Source organism: Callospermophilus lateralis, chromosome 10, assembly GCF_048772815.1.
Source record: "Callospermophilus lateralis isolate mCalLat2 chromosome 10, mCalLat2.hap1, whole genome shotgun sequence".
In the NCBI taxonomy this organism is placed as follows: Eukaryota; Metazoa; Chordata; class Mammalia; order Rodentia; family Sciuridae; genus Callospermophilus; species Callospermophilus lateralis.
In genome coordinates this window covers 49,501,008-49,528,101 of record NC_135314.1, presented here as the reverse complement: position 1 = coordinate 49,528,101, position 27,094 = coordinate 49,501,008, and the positions used below count along the sequence as shown (strand labels likewise).

Genomic DNA, 27,094 nt, shown 5'->3' with positions numbered 1-27,094 from the left:
CACATGCTAGGCAAGTGCTCTACCACTGAGCGACAACCCCAGCCCCATGATTCTCTTTCTTCTCAGGTGTAATGGTGAAAGGCTATCTTGCATATCTTCTGTATCAACTGGATTTCTGAGGGTGTACCTATGATTCTTTAGTACTTTGGGTTCTTAACATCTGAGAATTTTATAATTGCAATAGTTGTCTAATATTTTCTTTGATTCTAGTTTTCCTATTTCACAAACAGGTGCAGCAGCTTAGTATGGCCGCTAAGAGAAGGATCTGGAGTTTAGACCACTAAGATTTAAATCCTCAGTCTAACTGCTATGTGACACCAGTTGTGTAAATTACTCTGCACCTGTATTCTCTTCTGTGAAATGGGAATAAAAATAATACTTAACAGGTTGCTCAGGTACTAAATGGGATAAATATATAAATTTTCCAAATGGGAAAAGAGAAGACTATATTCTCATCAGGTGATGCTATGTAAGGAAAGACACAGAGCAGTAAATTGTGGGACTAAGAAAACAGGACAATGTAGCTGAAGCACAGGGTGCTCTGCGTCCCAACATGTTTCCTCACATTTCTTTATAAAGAGAGAATAGAAGTTCTGTATAGTTTAGTAAGTAAGCTTCCTCTCAAGCATTACTACAAACTTCTTGACTTTTTTAATACTCTGTAATGGCTCCTAGCAATGTTTCTTCTCAAAGGGAAAATCCCATAATTAATGGCACACCAAAGGTTTGTGTTTTTCCATTTTCCACATATTGTCTAACAGTAAATCAAGTACAACTTCTAGGCAACTATAAAGAAAGGGAGTGAAACATGATGGATGCTGAAGATTGCCAGCTAATAAAATGTCTAAATTTGTTTGCTTATTTTAAAAATCCAACTTACCCTTAAAACTATCAGCCTGTTGTTCAACTGACTCTCGTACCATTTTCCAAAAGCAGTCTGATACAGCAAGGCTTAAATTTCTTGTAGTCACTTGGTGTGCCTTTAGCATACTTGTCCTATTGAAACAAACAAGGGCTAAAATATATTCAAATGGTAAAGGGACAATAATACTACCACTAACTTGGAGAATGCACCTGTTTGTTATGAGAATAGCCACTTATATCTTTTATATAAGTTATGACACTGTCAAGTATGACTTTCTGTAGTGAAGGAAAAGTTCCACAACTGGGCAATCCAATAGAGTAACTGCTAGCCACATAAGGTTACTGAGTCCTTAAAATAGCTGGACCCACTGGTTCTCTACTTGTCCAGTGTCAAAGATCTTTTCCTGAGTGTGATAAAATTTTTAATTTTATCAAATATTAACTAATTTAAATTTTTAATAATTGCAGACTAGCAACTATTGTATTAACAGCACAATTCCATGTCTGTCAGTTCTTCTCAACAGACACTTCTGTAGGCTGTTGGCAGATACACTATTCTATTTCCAGAAACACTCTACATATAAAGCTTTAGTATAATTCAATTGCCCTTTTAGCTTTTCCTTTTCAGTCAACACCTCTATTAAATTCTGATAATACTTATTCAGAGATATTCTTTTGACATCCTCAGTTAAACTTTCCCTAATACTTTAAAACAAAATGTGAACACATATTTTAAAAAGAAAATGCTTATTTTGAAAAATCACTTTCTAAGTGAAATAACATAGGAGGTGTGAGTGCTGTCTTCCAGTGTCCACATCTTCGGGGGCAATTTATCTTCCCTGCATCTGTGTACTATGTGACAAACTGTTCCCAATTCTGTCAGAGTGGCTGAAGAACTTGCTTATTAGATACAGACCACTAGTTGGGGAAAAAAGTCCATGTTAAATTAATAGCTACAAAACAATGACTTTTTAAGTGAAAAGATTTAAACTATCCTCTCACTATAAATTTTAAAATACTTTTGCAAAATACTTACTTTAGAAGTTTTGAATTCTGAAAAAATTCTTCTTCATATTCTCTTATAGCTTCAATGCTTTCAGAGCTATTTCCTAAGGAAAAAATGATGATCAAATTTTCACCAAGGAAATTAATCTTTATTACTTGAAAAAAAAAACTGAAAATGAGTTATAATAATCCATCTTGCATACCTTTTCCTGTTACAACAGCAAAATAGCCCAGAGCTTTCATTGGGAAGAGCTTTCCTTCAATTATCTGTTGAATCTGTTTTTAAAAGTAGGAAAAATAAATGAGATAGAAGCTTACATAATTTTTAAAAGGACAATACATAATTTAGAAAGCAAAATAATTTGTGATGCTATACATGTTGAGCAAAATATATTAGTATGTACAAAAGCATTTAAATGTAATTCAATTGCTATTTGAGAAAAATAAATACATTTAATTTTACTATTAAAATGTCTTATTAAAACATATGCACTGAAATTAAAACTTGGAATGATTATGTAGTGCTTTAGAGTCAATCTCTGAATTCCTGCTCTGCCACTGAACAGCTATGTAGCCTTAATTTTTTCAAAAAGGTTGTTGAGATTATGAGATAATACAATACTGCACATAGGCAAAGAAAAGCACTTAAATGATAGCTTTTTATTATTATTTCCCCAGTGTCTTCAAATATCTAACCTCTAAACAAGCTGGATTGTCTTCTTTTAGTCTTTCTTCTTTCTCCTTCCCCCACCTCCTTTTTTAATAGTTGGACCCACTGGTTCTCTATTTGTCCAGTGTCAAAAATCCTTTTTCTGAGTGTGATAAAAACTAGACGCTAAACCCAGAAAAGTATATATATGCACAGAAAATGTAAGAGTTTCTACCCCTGAGGCCCATTCAGATGAATACTGGGGTAGGAATTCCTCCTCTAAGACTCTTTACAATCTAGGCTAATGCTGAATCTTTGACATGAAAAAGAACAAAATAAACCTTAATTCCATTTCGAATGAAATTCAAACTGACTATCCTACAAAGGAGGAAAAAAAAAAAAAAAAAGAAAGAAAGGTCTGAAGAGAAATGGAGGCCACAGAAATTTGTTTCTACTTTACTTCTCTCCTCTACATCAGGACCAATACAGCCACATCAGGCCTTACTCTTAAAAATAAGGCACAGCGGAGGTCATGAGGATATGGAGAGTTAATATAGCAGGCCTGAGAGAATCCTGAAAAAGGCCTGCTTCCTTTTCCTGGCATCTGGGAACTTAATTGATAAACAATCCCCTATACTTATATAAAACTTACTCTAAATGACAGTGGCTCTTTGTACAAGTAATGTGGTTTATACTGAACAATGTGCCTTCCTTGTGGGAGTCTGGAATTTTGGTACATGAGGATATCTATCTGACAAAAAACCTTAGGTGTGAAGTCTCTAACGAGCAATTTGTGGCTGCCAGACTTCCTTTGTATCCTTTCACTGTAATAAACCTTAGGTGTAAATATAACTATGTGGTAAGTCCTGTGAGTTCTTCTGTAGAATCACTGAATCTAGGGCTGGTCTGTTTGGGAGACTCCAGATACTAAGGGATAGTCTCAGAAGGTGCAAAATGGGAAGGACACATTCTATGAAGTAGCAGTGGGGCTGGGTACCAAAGTCTAAAGCTGTTGTCACACACAGGTAGGACAATATTACTCAAAGATGATAGTTCCATGTATACAACAAACACTTCTGTGCCAAGCATTATTCCAACCACTTTACCATATTAAACCTTCACAACCTATGAGACAGTACAATGAATATCCTCATTCTACCAGATGATGAAGCCTTAAGCTCTGAAAAGTTAAAAAATTTACTCAAGATTACAAAGATACAAATGATAAAGCCAGGATTTGAAGCTATGCAATCTGGCTACAGATTCTATACTCTCTTAACACAGAAGTTTCTGTCTATAAGTAAATAGAGAACATCTTTAAGAGAAGACTTGAACCCTAATAAGACACAGAAGGAGGGGGGAGAAATAGGAAAGCCGTTAACAGATTTCAGTGAAATAATTCTAAACATATTTTCCTAAGATAAGAGACATTTGAATACTACATATAGAACCCACAGAATTTAAAAAATGAAAATGATCTTAGATCTTATCTAGTCAACTAGACTAGTGGGCTGGATTCTGGATTGACTGGATACAGAAAAGTGATTAGGTTTGCCTAAGACCACACAACCAGTTGATAGTGGAGCATGGATGAAAGCTGGAGCCTGATGCCGAATAAAACATCTGCTATACCACGCAGTCTTGATGAATGAGAGAAGGTAATCCTTCCTGCAGTAAAATGGCATATGTAAGATCCAAAATAAATCTATACTACCACTGATTTGTGGAAGAAAGGAAGGGAAGGCAAACATTAGCAGTTTAAAATATTTTGTAAGTAAATTAGTTACAATTTTATTTATATTCCAAAATTACACTTGAGTAATTTACTATAATTTTCTGATACTTCATTTTAAAATAGGAATCAAATCCCATAAATACTAACAAAGATTAAAAAATTAAAAAAAAATTAACCAATTCCTATTACAGCTAGAGCTATTATGAAGAATCTGTTCTTATAATAAACAATTTGCCCTCACCCTGCTTGGACTAGCTACATTCTTCTCTGCCAGGTCTACTTTGGTCAAAACAAATATGGTTCTTCTTCCATGAGGATCCATTTGACTGACTAAGTCTGTAACAATACTGCGTTCAGCATCCACAGATCCATCTGAAAAAGTGAAAGATGACACTATAATAATTGCAAAGTAAATACAAACTATACCTTAATGTCTGCTTTATAACAAGAACCATTTTCTTAATACATTTACTTTACTTATGAAAGGAAACTCTGAACAATAAAAATTTCTATGATTCCTAGAATGAAAAATATCAAAATATCCTCAACTTCAATTGTATATGCAAATAAAATGAAAAAAAAGGAAAAGTAAACATCTATTTGCCTTGTACATTTACATAATGTGCATTATTGGGAGTGAAGCTTGGATTACTAAAGAAAGCATATCAATGTAACTACAATTGTTTAGTATGATTTACCTTGAATACACAGTATGATGGCGTTAGGATTCTGCATGTAAGCTTTGCTGATACTGAAAATAGTTTCCTTTGTGTCAGGAGCCATGCCTGATGTGACAGTCTTGAAGAAAAAGGTTTTAAATGTCATTATAAATGTTACAGTAGAAATTAAAAAAAAAAAATCATGTTTTGTCTATACTTACATTTATCACACCTGGTAAGTCGACGAGCACCATCCTCTGTAATCCAGGGCCTTTCACATTTAAGGATATAGTCTATTCAGGAAGAAAAAACATAAATTTTGGGGGGGCGGGTTGTTAAGAATCTTTTTGGTGCTATATATATTCTGAAAATTCAGCATCTCATCCATTCAGATGAAGCATTTGGAAAAAAAAAAGTTGTTCTAATCTTAAAAGTAATTATTCTAGAATATTATCCACAAAATGATACATTATTTAGAATATTTTTCAAAAAATCTCTGTATCTTGGGACAGCTATAATCAAACATCAATACTAATACTGAAATTTACTTGAAACTATAAACAATGCACTTCTATAAAACATTTTGAAATAAACTGCAACCCTTACCTCAGGGCTAACTGTACAACCTTCTTTCACATTTTTCCTCATTCGAAGTTCTATTTCATGTCTTAATGCTGCAAGCTGTTAAAGGAAGATAACAAAATTCAAAGAAAATATTAGTTCATAGATATTCCATTTAATTGTCTTAAAAGCTCACAGGGCTTATAAAGTTACACACATAAGCCTTAGATGAATTCTACTTACATCTTCCTCTTTGGTAAGATCAAACTCCCGAGAACTATCCTTAAATAAGGCCACATGGTGAGGACCTTCACTTAGAGTCACCTGAAATTATAGAAAACAAATAATAATGATACATTTATAGATAATATTAATTTCTACAGCACTTACCTGGTCCAGCCAGAGCCACTGCATTACACACATCTGACAGTTCTTCACACTAGAGCTATCACTCTGGCAGTTCTGTATTGCTCATGTATATATCACATGTGTTGTGATTTTCCAACAAGATTATTGGCTACTTCATATCTTGTAACCAAATGATCTTCCCCTTTTCATTCCCTAGTTAATGTCATGCAGAATACAGTGAAACTTGAAAAACTCAAAGAAAGGACTACAATTAACTTCAAAGGTGAATTCAAGTAAAGAACAATTCATTTATTCAACATCTATGCTTATGACCTATTTGTCAAGTGTTGCAGTTAAGAAAATATAGTTGACTGGCCCTGTCTTAGGCCTTACTACATAGTAGGAGAAATAGAACAGAGTGGCAAAGCCTAGGGTGACACAGATAAGAATGGCAATGATATTAGGAGAGTCTGAGAAGCTTTACCCAAGGAATGGCCCTTGGACAAGGGGTTTTATGAGAACTTCTAAATTTCACATTGCTTAATTTAGCAATTATACTTTTCACGCTTTAATTTTACTATTTTACTTTAAAAATACAACTCCTTCCACTGACAGTAACTACCAGGTTAGATTAAAAAACAAAACAAAACAAAACAAAACAAAAAAACGCTGAAAGCAACTACGGCATATCCTGGACAAAGTCCAGGATCCCAGGGGGATTTGCAGGGGATTCTCCTGCAGCTGTTTTCCATCAGAGCATTTGTTGATTTGTGGCACAGGGCAGAGGACAAGAAAAAAGCCTGAAACCTGCAGCAGTTTTGCTGGATTGACTAGACAAAAACTGGAGTTCAGGTTTATCAAGCAGACATGATTCCAGAGAAAAATTAACTGCAAAACTGACACCCCGACAAAACTAAGCCCTATACCCTGTGCACTGTTTGCCTTCAAGACATGTGCATATTAGAAAACCAAGCAGAAAGTAGCAGCAAAGAGACTAAAATGCTAAGTCAAGACTTTGCTAATTTCACTGTCCTGGGGAGACAAAAATATGGAGTGCAGGGTCCATCAAGAAGGAGAAATCTGGAAAAAACCTGGAAAAAACATTAGAAGACTAGTGGCCAACTTGAAATAGACAAACCTCATCTGTTTCAAGAAAACCTGTTCATACTATAACTACCTACCAGAACAAAGTTAATTCTCTCCTGCATTATTATCCACAACCTCTACAATTAAGGTACTAGTAACAACACCAAAGGTAGATTTCCAATTGATTATGAAATGTGATATGAAGCATAGGTTCACTTTGGGATGTTGGAGGTACCCCAAATTCCTACCAATAGCAAAATGGATTTATAAAGTATGGTACATTCACTCAATAGCACGGAAACAAGAAGAAGGAACAAGTATCACACAACACAGCCAGACCCAAAAAAGTGCATTCTCTTGTTTGAATCATACTAGACTGCCCAATACTCCTTGTTGTAATTATAAAAAGATTTCACTTCTTAAAGATTTTGATATCAGTTCATTGTTTTCTACCACTATTCTAGCTATAATTCTTGGTGATTTCCAATTTCCCAATTCTTAATAATTCCATACCCACCCCACCAGCTAACTGTAAAACAAAGAACAACAAGGAACACCTCCTCCCCACCAAAAAACCCAGAGATTCACTTTAAATTTATGTCCACAGATCTTAATGGGGATTTCTAACTCATCAATCCTAACACTACTTGACTTCATCAATTCACTACTACAGGCACATCAACTTCTCATAAAGTCTTCATTTCTTTCTCTTGTCTCAATCCTTTCTCTTTATATAACAGCTAATAATTTGGCTTCTCATTCCATTGAGGAAGCAGAAGCAATCAAAAAATTTCCATATACATTCCACTTATGCATCTCCACTGGTAAACTGAAATGATTGCTTTTCTTTCTTTCTTTCTTTCTTTTTTTTTTTTTTTTTGGTGGTAGTAGGGACTAGGAATTGAACCCATGGCTTTGCACAGGATAGGCAAGCAATCTACCATTGAGCCACATTCCCAGACTTTTTAATTTTATTTTGAGACAGGGTCTTGCTGAAGCTGCCCTTGAACTTTTCATCTTCCTGCCTCAGCTTCCTAACTGGGATTACAGTGTGTGCCACCATATCTGGCCACACCACTGACTGACTGCTCCTCAATCTTTGTTGTAACCTTTCAGCAGCATTTGACCTTACTGATCACTTCTTCCTCCTCACTATATTTTCTCCTGATCCCAGTAAGGTCCTTGTTCCCCTCCTATTGCATTGGCTGGACCTTCACACATTCCTTTATTGTCTCTTCATTCAACTTTTTAATATTGAGAGTGCCCAGGACGCAATTCTGGGTCCTGTGTTTAGGTCCACAACCTCCTTCATCACTAGCATATACCTTCTCTTTCCCTATTAAATATGGCAAGAAATCCTATTGTTGCTACTTTAAAACAGATTAAAAATCAAATTATTTCCTATTACCTTCAATGTTACTTCACTGGTCCAAGGATCAACTGGATAATCTGAAAGCCTCTCACCTGATTTCCATGATTCTATCTATCTTGCCTTTATCTAGTTTTAACATAGCAGCCAGACCCCTTAAAAGGCAATATAACTCTGCTTTAAATTCTGCACTGGCTCCTTATCTTATTCAAAATAAAAATCATGGTTTTTGCAATGGTGTGCAAGGCCCTAATGATTTGCTTCACTCAGACCTACATTATCTCTGTGACATCATCACAACTCTGCACTCTGGTCAAGTCACACTGGTGTCTTTAACTGTTCTTTAAACATGACAGTGCTTCTCTCCTCCAACCACCCAAGGAGCTGTATACTAGCCCTGGCCAGCCACTGTACCTCCACTGTTCTCACCCACACTCTCTTTTTCTGCCACATGGGCATTCTGGCTGTGCCACCTACTCATTTCTACACTAGGAATCATTCAAAATGCTATATAAAACTTCTTTTAACTAATAAAAGTCTTGATTTCTACCCAACGAACAGCCCTCATCAAGTGGTGACTCTCCTGAAGCACTTCATTCAGATGCTTGTTTTTCCTACCTTCACTGGAGAACGTGTCATCATCTCTCCAGATCCTCGAGGGAATATTCGTGCTTGAGCAATCATTTCCAACACACTTGTTTTTCCAGCACTCTGATCTCCAACCACAACAACCTTATCACAAAGCAAATAACATTTATTCATATTTCTCGGATAAAAAATTTGCTTAAATAGATATGAAATGTTGCTTTTTTAGTCTTTTAAAATTATTATAGTTAAAAAATGAGTTTTTGTGTAATCTACTGAGTCTATCTATTCATTCCCTCTCCCCACTTATTGTGGGTTAGCCTCCACATATCAGCAAAAACATTCAACCTTTGTTTTTTGTTTTGTTTTATTAGTTGCTCAAGACAATACAATGGTTTTGACATATCATACATTTGATACAAATTGGGGATGAATTCTCATTTTTCCACGTGTACAGATTGCAGGATCACATTGGTTATACAGCCACGTATATACATACAACAATACTGGTATTTATTGTATTCTGCTACCCTCCCTACCCCCACTCCCATCACCTTCCTCTACCCAATCTACTGTGACATATTTCTCTCTCTCTTTTTCTTCTTCCCCCTCACACCATCATATATGTATTTTGTATAATGATGAGGGAAGGGATGGGGGATGGGAAAAAGAAAGACAGTGGAATGAATCTGAAATAATTTTCCTATGTACACAAATGAGTACACCACAGTGAATTCCACCATCATATGCATCTATAAGAAGGGGTCTTAACTAGAATAAGATATATTCTATGCTGGTACAATTATATCACAATGAATTCTACTGTCATGTATGATTAAAAAGAAGCAATAAAAAAGTAGAAAAAGAATGATATAATTTTAAAAAAGAATAATTTATAAGATAGATGTGTCAGTTAATATGCTATATTAGGTCAAATTTCTAAGAATAGGGGTTAATGCTATATTAATGTAATCCATCTTTTCTGTATAAAATATCAGTCAGATGGAGGTTCTAGATTCATAGAGAAGTAGGAAAAAAGTAATGTAGAAAAGGTTGAATTTGCATTAGAATGAAGAACAAATGCCCTTGGAAGCAAAGGGTTATTAAATATCATATTAGATTACTGGGGAAAGTATTGTGGTCATCTTCAGGGTGGACTAAACGTACATCCTTCTGAAAAGCCTCATGTAAAATCTGATAGAAGGCCATTAGGCAATTGTAGCCCTGAGTTGACTGTTTCGTGCTGCAGAATGTAGTTGTTTGTTTTGATTTCCTTTCAACACATGGTAATTTTTCTCCCCTTTGAAAGGGGAAAAAAATGGCTTTTTTTTTACATGTGCCATGAGCAAACGATAATTTTTGTTCTTGGAAACATTCAGACATCCAGTTTCAGAATCCATGATCAATAAAGCCAAATTAAAAATGAAAAAAAAAGGAGTTTTTGAAAACCCATGACAAAATGATGGTTGATATAGCAAAACATTAATTAGTTCCATTATTTATAGGCAAATTTTAATTTAAAAAACTTGTGCTAATCAATTAAAACCACTTTTTCTAATACTAGATTACTAACTCTCCACAAATTTTTTATAGCTAGTTTACTCTTTAGAAATACATTTAAATTCTATTAGGTTAAATTTCATTTGTGTGAAATTTTAAAATTTAAAATAAATTTTCAATTTAATTCATGATTCAGGTATTTTACTATTATAAATCTAATAAATTTATAATGCCAAATATCCAATAGTCATCCTCCATAACATTATACAATACATAAATAAAATGTTTATATGGAGCAAAATAAAGAGTCAAACAATACTCAGTGCTTAAGCTATCATCTGAACACATAAATAATATTATATAGTAAAAAATTATGTATGTCTATGTCTGTGTGTATATATGTAAATGCATGTGTATAGATACATTAAATTTTTAAGGTGATTTTTGCTAATGAGCAAGTTCATTGTGTATTATTTTTTTCACTTACCCGTGGTAGATGATCTTGTGTATTATAACTGGCATCATAATCAGAGAGAACATCAAGAACTTCTGAATACATGTCAATCAAAGATTTCTATAAAATTTAAAAAAATTAATAGAAGATTGAAAACATTAAAAAAATACTACACATGTGTCTAGAGAAAAAAAATGTGATATGTTCAAATTGTTTTTCCATGATTATACTGCTTTTTCCAGTTACATAAATATATCTTCATAGTAAACATTAAAACACTACAGAAATAAAATGCCATTTCATCTTCAGTTTACTTTAGAGTTTCAGTTTAATTTAAAGAAAAAACTTAGAACTTCCTAAAATTCTAATTAAATGATAAAAGGAAGGTATTATTACTGATGAGCTAATATTAAATGTCAATAGAGGAAGACCATTAATACCAAAAAGGCCATAAAAGAGGCCAGGTGACCAACTAACAAGGAAGCTATTATTCTCTGCCAAGTATGGGGTGTGTGTGTTTGACAGGGAGAAACAAAAAGGGTAGAGAACATATGCAAATAAACATCTGAAGCTAAAACTAGAGAAATGATCACCAAGAGGACTGTTAAGCCACTAAGAGAGGTTAAGCTTCCTCTGATACCTGGGAAGGCTACTATGTTAGAGCATCTGGGACAGATATCCTGGATTGCTTCTCTGTAGACAAGGAATGAACATGGTGTCTTACATATAAGTAAAATATCTGAAGTCCAAACAAATAAGCAAAGTGGTCTGGAAAAAAAGACCCATTTAATAATTAAAGATAAGGTGCTTTTTTTTTTTTTTAAAGATAAGTTTTAATGCCAAGATAGAAACAACATTAGGGTTTAAGTGTCTTAATCTTTTATACCTGAAAGTAATTAAATGGTAAGCAACTGTCATTCCATCTATCTAAAAGCAAGCAAAAACATTTAAAAAGAAATTTCATTACCAATGCATTTTATGAGAGAAAATGCCATCTTTCAGGTAAACATACAATTACATTTGGATGTGGCTTTTCTCAACTGGTAAGAGCCACTTGTAAATAAAGCCATGCTAGCTATTTATTTTGTACTGTCACGACTTAAGAGTCAGAGCTACCAACACATTCTTTAAACTAGAATGAAATCTTTGTACCTTGGCTACAGACTGTATGTGCCATGAGTACTTATTCTGAGATTGTGCTTACTTACAACATTTAAGCTAAATGAATTACTTTAATTTCATTAAACACATATGGCTTGGCTTGGTTTGGTGGGAGATAGTGGTAATTACCAATGTGTTAATAATAATAATACCATCATAGGTCTTTTCGAAAAATTCTTATAAATGCCAAAGAAGCTTCCCTTAGAAGATGAATGTTAATTTTTAAAATCAAATAAAGTGGCTCAGTCATTCACTGGAAATAATAGTAAGGCAATGATGATGTCATAGTTAAATGTCCATCAAATTAATAATTCTAATTATACAGATGTAGAAATTAAGCCTAGAGATAAACTTAAGTCAGAAAAATAAATTCCCAAGGAATTACTCTTAAAAATAAGACTTTTAGGAATCCAGTATAAGAATAAATCTGGGAGACTTCAATTTGTGAAATGTTGACATTAGGTTGGAAATAAAAGGATAACAAAACATTTTACAGTTCCTTAAAAACTGGTATCAATGAACAAAGGTATGTGTCAAAGTTTTGAGAATTAATAAACTGAAAGAAAATACCTTCAGCTTTCTATGATGGATGCCTTTATCATCTTTCTGTAATACTAATTTTCTCAATTCTTTGTTCTCCTTTTCTAAACGTTCCAAGATTCTCTGATACTTTAGCTGCAAAAAAATAATACATACAATTATATGAGAAAAAGATGGGTCAACAAATATTAAGTCCAAATTAAAATCTTCCAAAATTTTGAAGTCATATCACCTATTTAAAATGTATATTACTTTTAAAAGGCTTATAAGGCAATAATGAAACTCTGAATATTAAATAGTGAAATTCATAATTTTCTATTGTAATTTAGCATTTAATTTGAAAAATTCTTTACAAATTTCTTACACTGAAAAAATTAAGTTATTTAGAAATATCAAATATGTATGAATTTTAAAAAGTAGGTTCTGAAGTACACCCTAGAAAGGCAGTATTTCTTGTTATGTCAAAATTTAAGGTTTTCATTATAGGGCCATTCGACAAAAATTCAGATTCTTTCCATTCCCAAGTTATTTTGTTTTAATTGATGCTATGATATAAAGTAATAATAACTACAATACTTGAGCATGTAGCATGTGATAGACTCTCTACTAAGTTGTTTCCCATGCATTAATTATCTTAGCCATCCTAGAAACCTCACGTGGCAGGAGTTATGCAGAGTAGGATCTTAATTTAGGAATGTGTGATAGCATGCCCAAGGCAACCTAGCTTGTATTGGTGGAGAAAAAGAGTTTTTGAATATAGGTTTGTCTGAGTCAGAGGTTCAAATTCTTCCGTTTTCTTAAATGCCAATGCCCAGAGAAAATATGTCAATATTTAAAATAATGACATAAAAATAGATTGTAAAGAAAACTAATAAATTCAAAGAGGGTATTCTGTCAAAGGAGTTGCTTGGTAACCAACTTGTGATCCTTTTGAACTGGTCTTCCTCATTCTTATTTCTTCTAAACATTGAAAAATGTACAAGAAACTACTAAGAAGCACTCTTCCCAATAATCAGCAGAATGTTCATGTATAAATGTACATCATAGTTTTCATAATAGAAATAGTTTTTAAGAAAAGTTTTTTTAAAAGTTTCAATCTTTTGATTAAAAAAACGTATTAGAACAAAGTAAATATCACTTAAACATGGTCCTATCCTCTGAGAATGTCCAACTTAAACCAAGTTAAAGAAAACATCTAATTGAATCATATAATATGAAACAGTTTACATTGCACTATAAACATTTTTTACACATCCATTTATATCCACTAATAGCACATATAACAAAATTCTGGTAGATTACTGTTGCCTAATATGGTAGTCACAAGCCAAAGAAACTACTGAACACTTAAAATATGGCTAGTCTATGAAGATAGGCTGTAAGCATAAAATATCTTATTTGATACTTTTACATGGATCACACATTAAAATTAAAGTATTTGGGACATATTGGGCTAAATAGTATATTGTTGAACAATTCCATGTGTTTCTTTTCATCCTTTTTTAATGTAAAATTTTCAATTTTTCAAGTGACCTGCATATTTCTTTCTACTAGAAATCACTGATACAGACACAGCTAATTCCATGGTTTTATTATATTATGAATTCTCCACACAGTGTTGTGTCAATGCTCAGTGACTAATAACTACAACTGTACAAGTCAAAGGGTTGATATTAAGGGATACATAAAGGTGGTAGGATTTCCACTGACTCATTTCCTTGTAAATATGGAATCTATTTGGGGATTTATATTTTCATTCTTTAGTACACATGTCAACTACAGCAATGTGCTATTAGCCTGTCTTGCAAGGTTCTAGAACAATAATATACTGTAGGACACATCACAACTTCCTTGAAAGATTTTCAAAACAAAGATTGCTAGGTTCTGGATGTATAACCAATGTGATCCTGCAATCTGTATACGTGGTTAAAAATAAGAATTCATAACCCACTTGAATCAAATGTATGAAATATGATATGTGAAAATCATTGTAATGTTCTGAGCAACCAATAAATTAAAAAAAAAAAAAAAAAAAAGATTGCTAGGTTCCATTCCCAGAGTGGGACAGAGACAAGAATTTGCCATTTTTTAACACACTCCCAAAGAACACTGATACTTCTGATCTATCGATCACACTTTCAGACCAGTGAATTTTTTAACTTACAAAATGTAGTTTTATTAATGCACTTTAGGATAAGTGCCATTCTTAGTCTACCTTCTTCTTGAATAGATATCGCCAATTATAAATAACCACAACATAATTTTCATTAGGTAACTATGCATGCGGGGGAGGGTGACTGGTTCATTTATATCACACTGTAAATAAGTATAAACACTGAGCAACCATATTTACTTCTAAATTTTCTTAAGGCAGGTCTTTTTAGCAGTGTGTATTTACATAGTGCAGTGCAGTTTTAGCAAAGTTAACTATTTTAGTTACTCAATCAAAATAATATACATGGCAAGGAGCCAACAACAAAATCTCTTCTAGTTCTTCAACCTTATCAGTTTTAAAAACATAAGTTCCTCATATATATGTGTGTGTTATGTGTGTATGTTTGTGCATATACATACTTTACCGTATCAAACCATTTTAATAGACTTCACAGTTTCAGTTTAGTCATTTACTTGAAAGATTTCTATATGGAATGTTTACTCAGAATTAATTCCTCACTGGGATTTCAGAGTTCTATGTAAAATATGCCCAAGTCCTTCTTCATAGTACTGCTAGACATTTTTTGGGTTCATTCACACTTTTCTTTCAAGGGTTTCCTAATTTTACTCTTGGATCTTCATTTTTGTTTGCTTGAATTATTTCAATTTTCAGATAATGCAGGTTGATATCTATATAAATACCCATATAGATGAAGATAATAAACAAGGTATTCTTGATTGTTGCAGAATCAACATTGTGAAAAGAAACTGCCAGATCAGAACAGTAACCAGGACCTCTACAGGAGGATAATATTTATAGTAACAGTACCAAAAAGTTCTGGGTAGATAACCTTTGATTAGGTGGTGTTCTTGTAGAAAGGGATGAAAAGTTCATTTTCTAGTGATTACCTCTGGAATCTCCAGGTTTACATTTATAATTTACATACATTTTTCCCATTTTCATTGGAGGAATTATGGGTACATCTGACTGTTTTAAATGCATCACTACCAAATTTCTTCAAGGCTTCTTTGATCTCCACTCATGCAAAGCAGTCATCTCAAATTGTCTAGTATGACATATGTATCATCATCTGCTTTCACACACCAATTAGCATCTTCTAAATAACGGTCATGAACATATTGAAAAGCTTTAATTGCTTTCCAGTACAGGTGCTCTGCTCCTTTGGTTTTTAATAGAACAGCAGAAAAGTCTTTAACATATGACACTGAACTCATGGTAGCTTTTACATGTTTGGACTTTTTCTCTAGATTCTGAGGGACTACCACATCCCAAAAAAGAATTTTAACTTTTTGATAGAGGTTTTCAGTGATGTCTGTGTTTTCGTCTTTATGTTGGCTAGAAACTGCAATCAAGTTCATTTATCCTTCTAGATGTTTCTGTCGTCATCATCTTTTAACTTTTAAAAGTAATTCTAGCATAAAGATCATTATGAAGAATATTAGCCTATGTGTCACCTGTTCTCCCAACAAGATACTTACTAAATAGCTGAAAACATAAAAAAATCCACTGAGAATGGTTAAAAATTTCAACCAAGATTTAGAAGTTATTTCCTGAAAGTGTATTTGTGACATCAGCAACTGCTCCCTCTTGCCCTCCTGGGGACGGAGAGACAAGACAGGTTGAAGACCTTTCTTCCTCCTCCTAGCAGCCGCAAGGCTGCCGCTGCTGCTGAGATCACTTTAGGCAATGAAGACGGCTAAGGTAGGCCCAGCATGCACTCCAGCTTGCTTGCTCCACTTCTCTCCACAGCATGTCCACATCTATAAAACCAGTGATTCTTAACTCCTGCTGTATCACTACACTATACTGCTTTTAGTTTCTTTAGATAAATACCAAGGAGTAGGATAGCTGGGTCATATGGTGGTTTTATTCCTAACATTTTGAGGAATCTCCATACTGCTTAAAGAGTAGTCGTACTAATTTGCAGGCCCCAACAATGTACAAGTGTACCCCCGATCCCTGCCAGGACTTATTATTGTGTTCTTAATAACTGCTATCCTGACTGGACTGAGATGAAATATTGGTGTAGCTTCTATTTGCATTTCCTTGATTGCTAGAGATGTTGAACCTTTCTTAATGTATTTGTCACCCATAAAGAAGAAAAAAATTATGAAAACAGATGCTAAGTGCAATAAGCCAGACTCTGAAAATCAGGGATTGAATGTTTTCTCTTATGTGGAAGCTAGAGCAAAATAAGAGAAAGAAGGTGGTGGACAGGGGTGGTCAGTATCATAAATATATGGGGAAGATCATTAGAGTAAAAGGAGATCCAGAAGGAGGAAGGAAGAAAGGGAAAGAAATATGAAATGAATTTAACAAAATCACATTATATGCGACATATAAATGTATCACAGGAAATTTCACCTTTATGTATATGTAGAAAGCATCAGTCAAAAATAAATAAGCAAGTGAAAGGAAGATCAGTAGAAGAAAGAGAATGGGGAAAGGAGAGGAGGGAAGGCAGGGAAGGGAGGGAATGTGATTAAAATCAAAGTCCATGCCATGTATGATTTTGTCAAAATGAACCCAACTACTATGTATAACTATAAGTGCTCTATAAATAAATGGCAAATAATAAAAAATATATGGGACCACCCAGAACATAGGTGATTGTAGCATACAGTCGGGTATAAGACTCAATGAAAAAATCAAGGAAACCTGTGACTCAAAATGTACATATTAGTTGTTTAATTTCATCCAGATTGATACTTGTTTTTTTTTCCTAAATAGAAAGACCCAAGATGAAAAATCTTTTAACTTTTAAAACTAACTCTTAATAATTAATTGTACATTACTGTTATTTATATAGAATATAGATGAGGAAGTGATAAGGCAATTTTGTACTAGAAAGTCATCTACTAATAACACTGCACAAGTTACCTACTCACAGAACAGATCTTTAAAATGATGATTTTACAAACTATTAAAAGAATAGCTTTTCAAAGTGGAACCAGAAATACCTTTAGAAAAGTACCATCTGATTGGTTTCAGGCTTCAGAGAAGCAAAGAAAAAGATTTCTGAGAGCTCACTAGACTTATGTGGTAGTAGACTCAATTCAAATTTCTTTAACTGTTGCCAATTAAAGAAATTATTTTATCAATATAAAAATGCAAGAGTCAGTTCATATAGGAACAACCACTTTCCTTCCTTTTCTCACAGTACACTCAAAATGAGACACATAAATGAGTTAATTCAATACTTACATAGCTCCTTCTTAGTTCTCAATTAGCTTTTCTCTCTTAGTGATAACAAGGGTTTATCAATAACAATTCCAAATATTGCTTTGTTGAAAAAGTAAACTTCCAAACTTACATATCATCAAACTTACATAGGATTATTTTTAAAAAAGATCCTGAGTTTTCTTACTCATCAAAATTACCTGAGTATGCAGAAGTTCTTCTTGAAGTTGGTCAATTTTCTCTTTGTCTGATACCTAAATATTTAAAGGAAACTAATTTTAGTTGATTAGAGTTAGGTTTATATAGAATGTACAGTAAGTTAAATTTTTAAAAAAGTATTAAGAATGAAAATTGATAACTTTATATGTATAATTAAAACAAACTTTAAATCAAGTGGTTTTTTTTTAAAGAAAATACTGGCATCCAACAATAAAAATAGGTCATCAAAATTTTATATATTAAGAAGTAAAAACCTTATAACAGAATAAATTTCCTGTTGTCATTCCAGTCATTTCTGATGAATGACTTGTTAGAAAAATAGCAGACCAACAAACATGTTTATTCTTAAGAGGTTGTTCTGTACTAAAGCACAGGAACTTATATATTTGGAGAATAAGCATTCATATCTCTCTAGAAATAAGTTTTGGGAAATCAGATATATTGAACTATGTACAGCTACTGTAAAAGCTCATTGGTCACAGTATATCTTTTAAGGAAAAGTTATTCATTTCTATACTTTAAATAAGTGCATAATAAATGCAAAAAGGTAAGTTGCATTTTCAGAGCTTTAAGTTGAACCAGATGCTTGTTTTTAAATTCAATTCCAGTGCAAGATCTGCTAACCTTTATACTTTAGGGAATGCATTTGCAGCAATGAAACCAAATACAGCAACTAACATCGATTTGAACACAAAACAAAAAAAGAATAAAATCCACAGGTATTGTGTAAACTACTTCAAATTGTTATTGATTATGTTAACATAAAATATTTTTAAAAACTCCAGAGAACTTTATAACAGGTTTTAAAGTAGTCACAATACAAATCTAAATGCAAAATACAATGATCAATTGTAACAAAAATGATGTCACTTATGACATTCACAAACTGTACTTTGACTTCTTGATAAGGTACAGAAGTTGTCATCCTTAGTCTTTAAAAATTACTTTCTAATTTCTGAAAAGTTAAAATTTGTAGATGTGAATTTATTTCACAGGAGAAAAAAATCAAGTTAAATTCATATTCTTTTTCATTTAAATCTTTGCACATATTCACTGGGCAATTTAAGCAATCAGAACATCAATGGCAGCAAATACATTCAAAAAAATTTTAAATGATCATTGAGGTAGACATTAATAAGTCTTGTCCATGCTATAAAGTTATTTTCAGGGTTTTTTTTTGTACCAGGGATCGAACCCAGGGGCATACTACAAAGCCACATCCCCAGCTCTTTTAAAAATATTTCATTTAGAGACAGACTCTCTCAGAGTTGCTTAGGGCCTCATTAAATTGCTGAGGCTGACTTTGAATTCATGATCCTCCTGTGTCAGTCTTCTGAGCTGCTGGGATTATAGGCAAGGTGTAATCTACTGTGCCTGGCTATTTTCAGATTTTAATTCCTATTTCTAAGTATTTTTCAAAATTTTCTCCAAACTTTTACTTAGATAAATGGCAATGCTTTCTAGAAATAATAGACATATTTTCTTTTTCTTAAAAGTCCATGTCTGAAAATCTCCACGAATGACTTGGTAATGAAAAAAAATATAAAAAAACTTTGTTTTTGCAATTCCGTATAGCAAGCAGAAACTTGCTGATAATATTTTTTCTCATTTTGACTATGTGTATGTAGAATGGACAAGAATTATTAACAGTCTCCCAAAACATAAGGAGATAAGCAAGTTGAGGAGGAGCCCATAACCCAAAAAACAAAATTTAGAAGGCCAATGAAAAAATAAATAATTCCATGCTACGATCATATGGTATGCCATCATTTTGTAATAATATGGTCATAAATAATTTGTTATGCAGATTAAATACCCAGATCATTTAAAAAGGCTCTTTGAGATTTACTTTGCTTATTAAATATTTACCCAAAGGGAGCTAAATATGTAAAACATACATAAACATTAGTTTCAACTATTTTAACTTTGAATATGAATATTTACTGATTTCATATAATATATCCTAAATTATTATAGAAAATCCAACACACTCAACATCTGGGGTAATAATTAAGAAACTAATAATTATACAAAAAAGGTTTAAATGTCTCATATAAGCCAAGAACTGTAAAAGGTTAACTTAGTTATTAGTTTGGTAAAACAAAAAGGTTCAATATAAAGTTAAAATGATGTTTAATAGAACATAACTCAATCTTGATTTTAATATTAGTATTTAGAATAAAAACTGTTGAGATCTATATGTATTTGGATTTTGGGGAATATTTAAATTTATTATTTGCTCTTCTGGCAAAATTGTGAAAAATAACTCATGCATAGTTTACTGACATAGTTCCTATCTGCTTAGTTTAATGCAGCATCAAGATTAACCTTAATGTTATATTAAAAGACAAGTGGTGGTGGAATAAAAACAGATCTAATTTTTTTTCTAAAAGACTTTTAGATTACTAAAACAAATGTTAAAGTTTAAGGAGAATATACGTTTACATGTTTTCTTCTACTTTCAACCAGAAACTTATCCTAGGTCTTAGCTAGTAACTTGGGTACATTTTATTTTGATGTGCTTTGCTGTTAAATTCAGCCACTTACATTGAGAAGCTCATGTCCTGTTGTTTAACATATTTAGTTTTTGTTATGAAATTAATTTGAAACTCACCCTGACAGAAATGATATCAATGGTCTTGAAACCAGAGCTTTTCTACAATTCCAGGGCTGTGAAACTGATGGAGAAAGAGCGGAATCCTCCGCAGAAACAAGCTAAAGCTGAAAGAGAAAAACCTTTACTAGCTCCTCACAAAACCAAGCCTGATTTTAAATAAGTATTCTTCCTACTAAGCCACTGTGGCATTCTGAAATACATACACAAGAGGGTCACTGAAAGATTTCTATATATATACATACTTTTAGGAGGCAAAACTACCACAGGCAGTTTTAATCTACTAGCTCTTCTTGAGCTCTTTTACTTAGAAGATACAGAAAAAACTTGTTAGTTGCTTCTAATAAAATATTAAAAAATGAAGACCTTTTTATAGTTTCAAGAAGGTAAGGGAAAAACAATAATTAAAAAGCAACAAAAAGTACCCGTGGTTTGTTTTATACCTCAAATAAAACCCAAATGACTGAAATGAAAAAAATCTCATAAGAATTTTGATCGTGCCAGGGAAGAGCTGAAAAGTCACCTCTGTATAAATTCCAGGAAGGAGGAGGTAAAGATTAAGTAAGGAACTATTCTTTCAGAACGGTAAGGAGAACTCATTACAAAAGAGTGTAAATTATTTTTTAAAGTCCCACTTATAATTCACACAAGGTAACAAAAAGAGGGCACAAACAAGGCCTATCTGGTGCCCAACGAAATATATTTTAATAAACAAAATAGAGACCTACCAGTCTCTATTTTATAAACAAGGAAAGAGGTACAAAATGCTTAAATGAATAATCCAATAAACATTGGAAATAGGAATAATATTTCTAAGTCAGAAATAAAAACTAGTAAAGTAGGCCTACAATGGATATTAACCTTTTACAATGTAGAAAATGAATGAGTGTTCATTCCTAATATCCCTGTATTTTTAGATTCAAAAGCACAATGATAATCTTTAACTATATCTTAGAATATTAAAATGACAGGGACATATTTCATCATTATAAAAAAAACAGTTCAGAACAACTTGTAAATAAAGCTATATTTATATTTCTAAGTATCATACTAGAACATACTAACTCCTCCCCCTTTTTTCTGCAACAAATCTATGGTATGAAAAGGCTGACCTAAACATCCAATTTGATAGACTATTTAAATGGTACACTCACAGGATACAGAAAAGAGAAAGTTCAAGTACCACTTAAAATAAGTCCTTCCTTTTAACACATCTACTTTAACCACATACAAAAAGAACTTATTTTCTTTTCCTTCCTATGTTATTCCTTTATTGAATGCTAATATAGATTTTTGATTCCACAGCCATGGAATTGAGAAGAGCCAGTAAGTGACACTGAAAAAAATAACAGAATTATGATGAGTACTGTCAAGTATTAACCACCACCAAATGAGATAAGGTTAGCCAGCAGAATTATGGAGCCTAATTATTTTCTACAGTATTGGTTGATGTAGACATTAGAACTCTCCTGGAAGTTAACTGTGTGAATTAATCTTTTTTCCTAAATAAGGTCTGTGTTTAACTTTAAAACTATTTTATCTAATAGATGTAACATAATTAACTGATTTTTGAGATCTCAGGCTATAACAGCAAAATCATTAATTATTTCACTGGGACCTAAAAATCTTGTCACAATACAAACTTAGGAACCTATACTCTGGTATTACCTAACAGCCAAAGCAACCTCTTAACTGCATCAATTTTGGGGTGACTCAATAACTGGACCACATAAACAATAACTCATAATCTTACTCTAAATACAAATCCATGGACACTCACAGATAAACTAATCTTTGGAAACTAAACTGCTATGCTTGAGCTTGATATTTTGAGCTTTGTCTATACTATACTACATCCACTCCAGGAAAGTTACATATCTTTATGATGTATCTTTTTTTTTTTTTAACTTTGTTAAAAATAATTTCTGAGACTTGAGTCCATGAATGGGTTAAGGCGACATGATCTTGGCAGAAATGGCTGATTAGCGTGAACATATCAGTAGCCCCCTTAAATCATCCATCACCTTGCGCTTCTGTTGGGCATAGCTCGTGCTATACTGGCCAGCAGCTCTGCGTGCTTCTTCTTCATGCTCTTGAATTTGCTGTTGTAAGAGAATGAGCTCACCAAGCAGACCCTGCCATGAGTTTACAATGAGGAGAAGAGGAAAATTGGGGAGGAGAACAATGTTAAACCAAAGGGCACAACAAAGAATAGATGTAAGATAGGGAGGAATGGATAGCTTAAAACAAAAATGGAAACTCATGCACCTTTAGAGCCTTCATTTAGCTGGGCTCAGTACTGCATTTCCATTTTCACCCTCAGTAAAATTAGATGTCTCAGAAACATAAAACAGCATAGCTTAAAAAGTGAAAAGGAAAATGCAATCATTAACTGTTGAATAAAGTAAGCTGGATATATAATGTCAACACACAGTAAAACCTAGACTAAATGGAATGCTCCAGGAAGGCAGCATTGTAGTTCATTGCATTTTCTAGTATAACCCTTAATTTTGAATTGCCAATGTGAGCCAATGTTTGCCCCTAACTTGGAGAAAAAAGCAAAACTGTTCATCTTACAGGCCTAAATCTAATACTCATCCATAATTCTCATAGGACTAATTGGAAGACTATAATAGATTATTTACTTATTAAGTTATTATTCTTAAGTAAATATTTTTCTTCGATACAATTTCTTTAATTGAGGACTACAATCTCTCAAAACCCCATTAATCTGAGTTTTCTAGCATCAAGATAATCAAGGTTTTACATTAACTCATATATTCTGTCTGCTTTTGCACACAGCTAAAATTAAAATTTTTTATAAGTTAAAAACTGTGTTATGCTCTATTTTGATTTTATATAATATTAAATAACAAGATTGACTGTATTTTCACTTTTTATGAGCTGTTTTGACATTAAATAGAAATAGACTCTGAGAACATAACCAAGTAAATATCAATTACTAAGGAAAAGCACTATAAAAGAACATAATAAAGACATAGAGATAATATAATTATTATGAAAATTAAAAATGAAATAAAATCCAGTTTGGATCCAGACACAAAATAATTACCTTTTCTACTTCTAAAATTAATTCCACTTAATTGGGAAATGTTAAATGGGTACAATTTTTGTTACAATGTATTCACAAGTGGCATGCTAATAAAAACATGTAATTCTCTGTACAGTATTTTTAGTTACTGGTCTATAAGATAATCGATCTTGAGAAATGTGGAAGAAAGAATAACTAGAAATTGACAAGGTCATAAGTTTCATATTCTTTCAATTAGAAGTCCTAAAAAGGTAGTTTCAATGAATGAAATAACTAATTTGTATAAGAATAGTGTCTGGAAATCAATGGGCTCTGTTTTTATCAAGTCATAAAAACACAGACTTAGGAAAGCCCCTACTTACAAAATAACCTAAATTAGGAGTTTCAAATAGTTTCAGAACTTTTTAAATGACTTCCAAAAATATTTTGTTTTGTAGAATTAGAAAGTCCAAAATGCTAGTAAACATTGTTAAAATCTAATTTATCCAGAGGCTTAATTTATCTTATCTTATAGAACCGAAAGACTTAAAGAGTTTTCCAGAAAATAAATACAAAAGTTAGTATTATAGTAAAGCATTTTAAATTGTATAAATGTTAATATACAATTTGGGGAATCTGTGCTTGATCCTTAATTTTAACACAGTAGGCTATGATCATTGCCAACATTAGACAATGCATAAAACTGATCTGTTTACTACAAATCAAAGGATGGAACTAATTGATATTTTTTCCATATGACAAGTGAAATTTTAACATTTGTTTCCAGATTCAATAATATAAAATAGATTTATAAAGTCTGAAGTTATCTTTAAACACATATCTTTTGAATAAATCAGTTTTATTAGTCATTGTCAAATCTATCAAAAAAAATAAAATGCCAACTATCTATCTTCATCATTTCCATAATTTCTGTCATTTTTTTATATCATTGCTTTTCATCAAGCAGGAAGAAAAGTAATCTGACAGTTTTATTAATTTGTTCATTTATTTTGGTCTATCACTTTTCAAATCACAAAAGTGTTTACATTTCTCTGCCTTAAAAGAAGTCTTCCTATGTTGACTTACACAGTAATGTGCCTACTATCGATTTATATACCACCAGTAATAAAATTTATAAAATGCCAAAGCTTTTATATTTATAGCTTAAATACCCTTCCCTAGGTTATTGCTTATATATAAATACAAATGAATGGTAAATACTCATCTATTAGATTACAAGAAAATGCTCTCTTTCTAATAACACCTCACTTTCCTTCCAAGTCTGTTATTGAAGCACTGTTATGTGAAGATAGGTGAAATTAACTGTTACCTCCTGAAAAAAGTAGGGAGAAAACATGAATTAGACATATAAAAAGCTATTTACACTATGCTATATAATTTAAGGAAGTTACTTCTCCCCAGTCTTAGGCAACAAATCTCATGCTCAATACCCAATGAAGGGCTTAAACTTTATAATCTAAGACCATGTGGAAGTAAGAGGACAGGAATGTATGCACCTGCTTTTCAATATACACTCCTCGGATGTACAAAATATATTTTTATTAATAAATATTGAAAACAAGCCTGGGCATTTTAATCTCAAGAAATAGTACACAAATCATTATTCTTAAAATACTCCATAAAAAATACAGTAATTGCTATAAATAATGATAAATAATTCCTGTTAAGAATTATAAATGATATATTCTCTAAACATCTCCTGGCTGTTCTCAAATTGACACTGTAGTAATTAGTTCCATTTTCATGTACAATGCTGTCAGCTTTGTTTTGTTTTTAATCATGACATGAGATCAGGAAACTCAGTAGTAGTCCAAAGTGTTTTTGACCCATGAGGTTCAACTACACTTTAAAAAAAAAAAAAAAGTGATAATAAAACAATACAAAGGGAGGTATATTTAAATTACTATTTAATTACTAATTAATTTGGCAAACACTACAGTGCTCAAACTGTGTAGTCTATAAAGATATGATAGCCCGAAAGCGCAAATGAAACACTTACTCCTGGTTCTGTAAGGAAGTTTGCTGAGCCTTGATTTAGAAATTTTATGGTAACTTTAGTCTGACAAAAGAACTTCCTGAAAATAATGACTTCTTTCCCTATCTTACTTAAAAATATTCCTAAGCATTAAACTACTTTCCAAAGTTTGAATAATTCTGCTATTTAGTTAGCTAAAAAGAACTATTTCCACCCCCCAGGTAATACATAATTCTGCTGAAGATATTTATGCCAAATGAAAATGCTATTATTGGTTATCACAAAGAAACAGGTCTTTCTATTTAAGATGAAGTTGCTCCAATCAAGAAATATCATATTCTACTTTACTTTTTGGACAATTTCTATATAAACTTTTAAGAGATAAACAAGAGAGCTATTGCCAGAAATTATCAGTATTACAACATCTACTAAATTCCCTTTGTTCTAAATAGTTACATAAAAACAGTATTATATACATATATATGTACATATCAAATAAAAACATTTATTGTTGCTTTTCTTCCTTTGATCCCTCAGTTTCTCATATACTATGCTCCAGGATGCAAGCAGATTGAGATTCTGCCTGAGAATTTAACCAAGGATAGTTGCTCAGAAAACTTAAGAATTTCCCAATTCCATGGTTACTTGATAGTGATAGTTGTGAGAATTTAATTTTGCAACAAATTCTACATTAACTGTTGTATGAGGAATCCCAGAAATGCAAACCCTATGTAAGCAACATTACCACAATTCAGAATATTAAGTGCTTTTATAGCTAACATGCAATAATCAGAGCAAAAAAATCTTTGGGCCCACCTTTGTTAACATCAAACAAATGTATCTACTTTATATCAGCCTCTCTTCTACTGTTAAAGCAATTAATTAATTTTGCTAAGAGGTCAACACTATCCTGAGTTCTCTGAGGACAGAGATTTAGTGACAGAAATGGTCCATTAAACAGAAAGAATTCAAGCCAAAGTAAATAGTATTTCATATGGCAAGTATTCTAAACATTGAGAGGATAACTGAAGAAATTAAAATTTATTATTTAAGAATTCATGAAGGTGACAATAAGCACAAATAGAAATTAGGCAGGTTAAAAAAAAGAAGATATTTCAGTTGGAAGATAAAACAAACCATAAAAATAAAAATTAGAGTAACATGTTGGAACAATATTAATGTATTATCATCTAATAAATACACTGGAAATAATATTACTACTTTTCGTGATTTGGGCCTTTAAAAAGTCCTTCAAATATTTTCTGTGAATCACAAATGTGCTTGTTACCTTCAGAATGGCCATATTACTTACTTCTGTGAGATGTTTATGACCAAATAGAAACATGATAGAACAAAAGCAGA

General features: G+C 32.4%; 1 protein-coding gene and 1 pseudogene across 4 annotated transcripts in view; both read right to left on the bottom strand.

Annotated features, from left to right (window-relative positions):
• Positions 1–27,094, bottom strand: part of Opa1 (OPA1 mitochondrial dynamin like GTPase) — a 90,440-nt gene that overhangs the window by 49,312 nt on the left and 14,034 nt on the right. For 2 of the 4 annotated variants that reach the window (XM_076868806.2, XM_076868807.2), the window contains 13 exons: positions 22,730–22,840; positions 18,073–18,126; positions 12,547–12,651; positions 10,849–10,935; positions 8,895–9,008; positions 5,717–5,797; positions 5,519–5,593; positions 5,134–5,205; positions 4,952–5,051; positions 4,495–4,625; positions 2,073–2,145; positions 1,901–1,973; positions 881–996 (listed from right to left, as the gene is read on the bottom strand). In XM_076868806.2, coding sequence (XP_076724921.1) covers positions 881–996; positions 1,901–1,973; positions 2,073–2,145; positions 4,495–4,625; positions 4,952–5,051; positions 5,134–5,205; positions 5,519–5,593; positions 5,717–5,797; positions 8,895–9,008; positions 10,849–10,935; positions 12,547–12,651; positions 18,073–18,126; positions 22,730–22,840 — 1,192 coding nt within the window. The remainder of the gene's footprint in view (positions 1–880; positions 997–1,900; positions 1,974–2,072; positions 2,146–4,494; positions 4,626–4,951; positions 5,052–5,133; positions 5,206–5,518; positions 5,594–5,716; positions 5,798–8,894; positions 9,009–10,848; positions 10,936–12,546; positions 12,652–18,072; positions 18,127–22,729; positions 22,841–27,094) is intronic. The other 2 variants (XM_076868808.2, XM_076868810.2) reach the window with 1 other exon arrangement.
• Positions 15,278–16,263, bottom strand: LOC143408940 (glycoprotein-N-acetylgalactosamine 3-beta-galactosyltransferase 1 pseudogene; annotated as a pseudogene).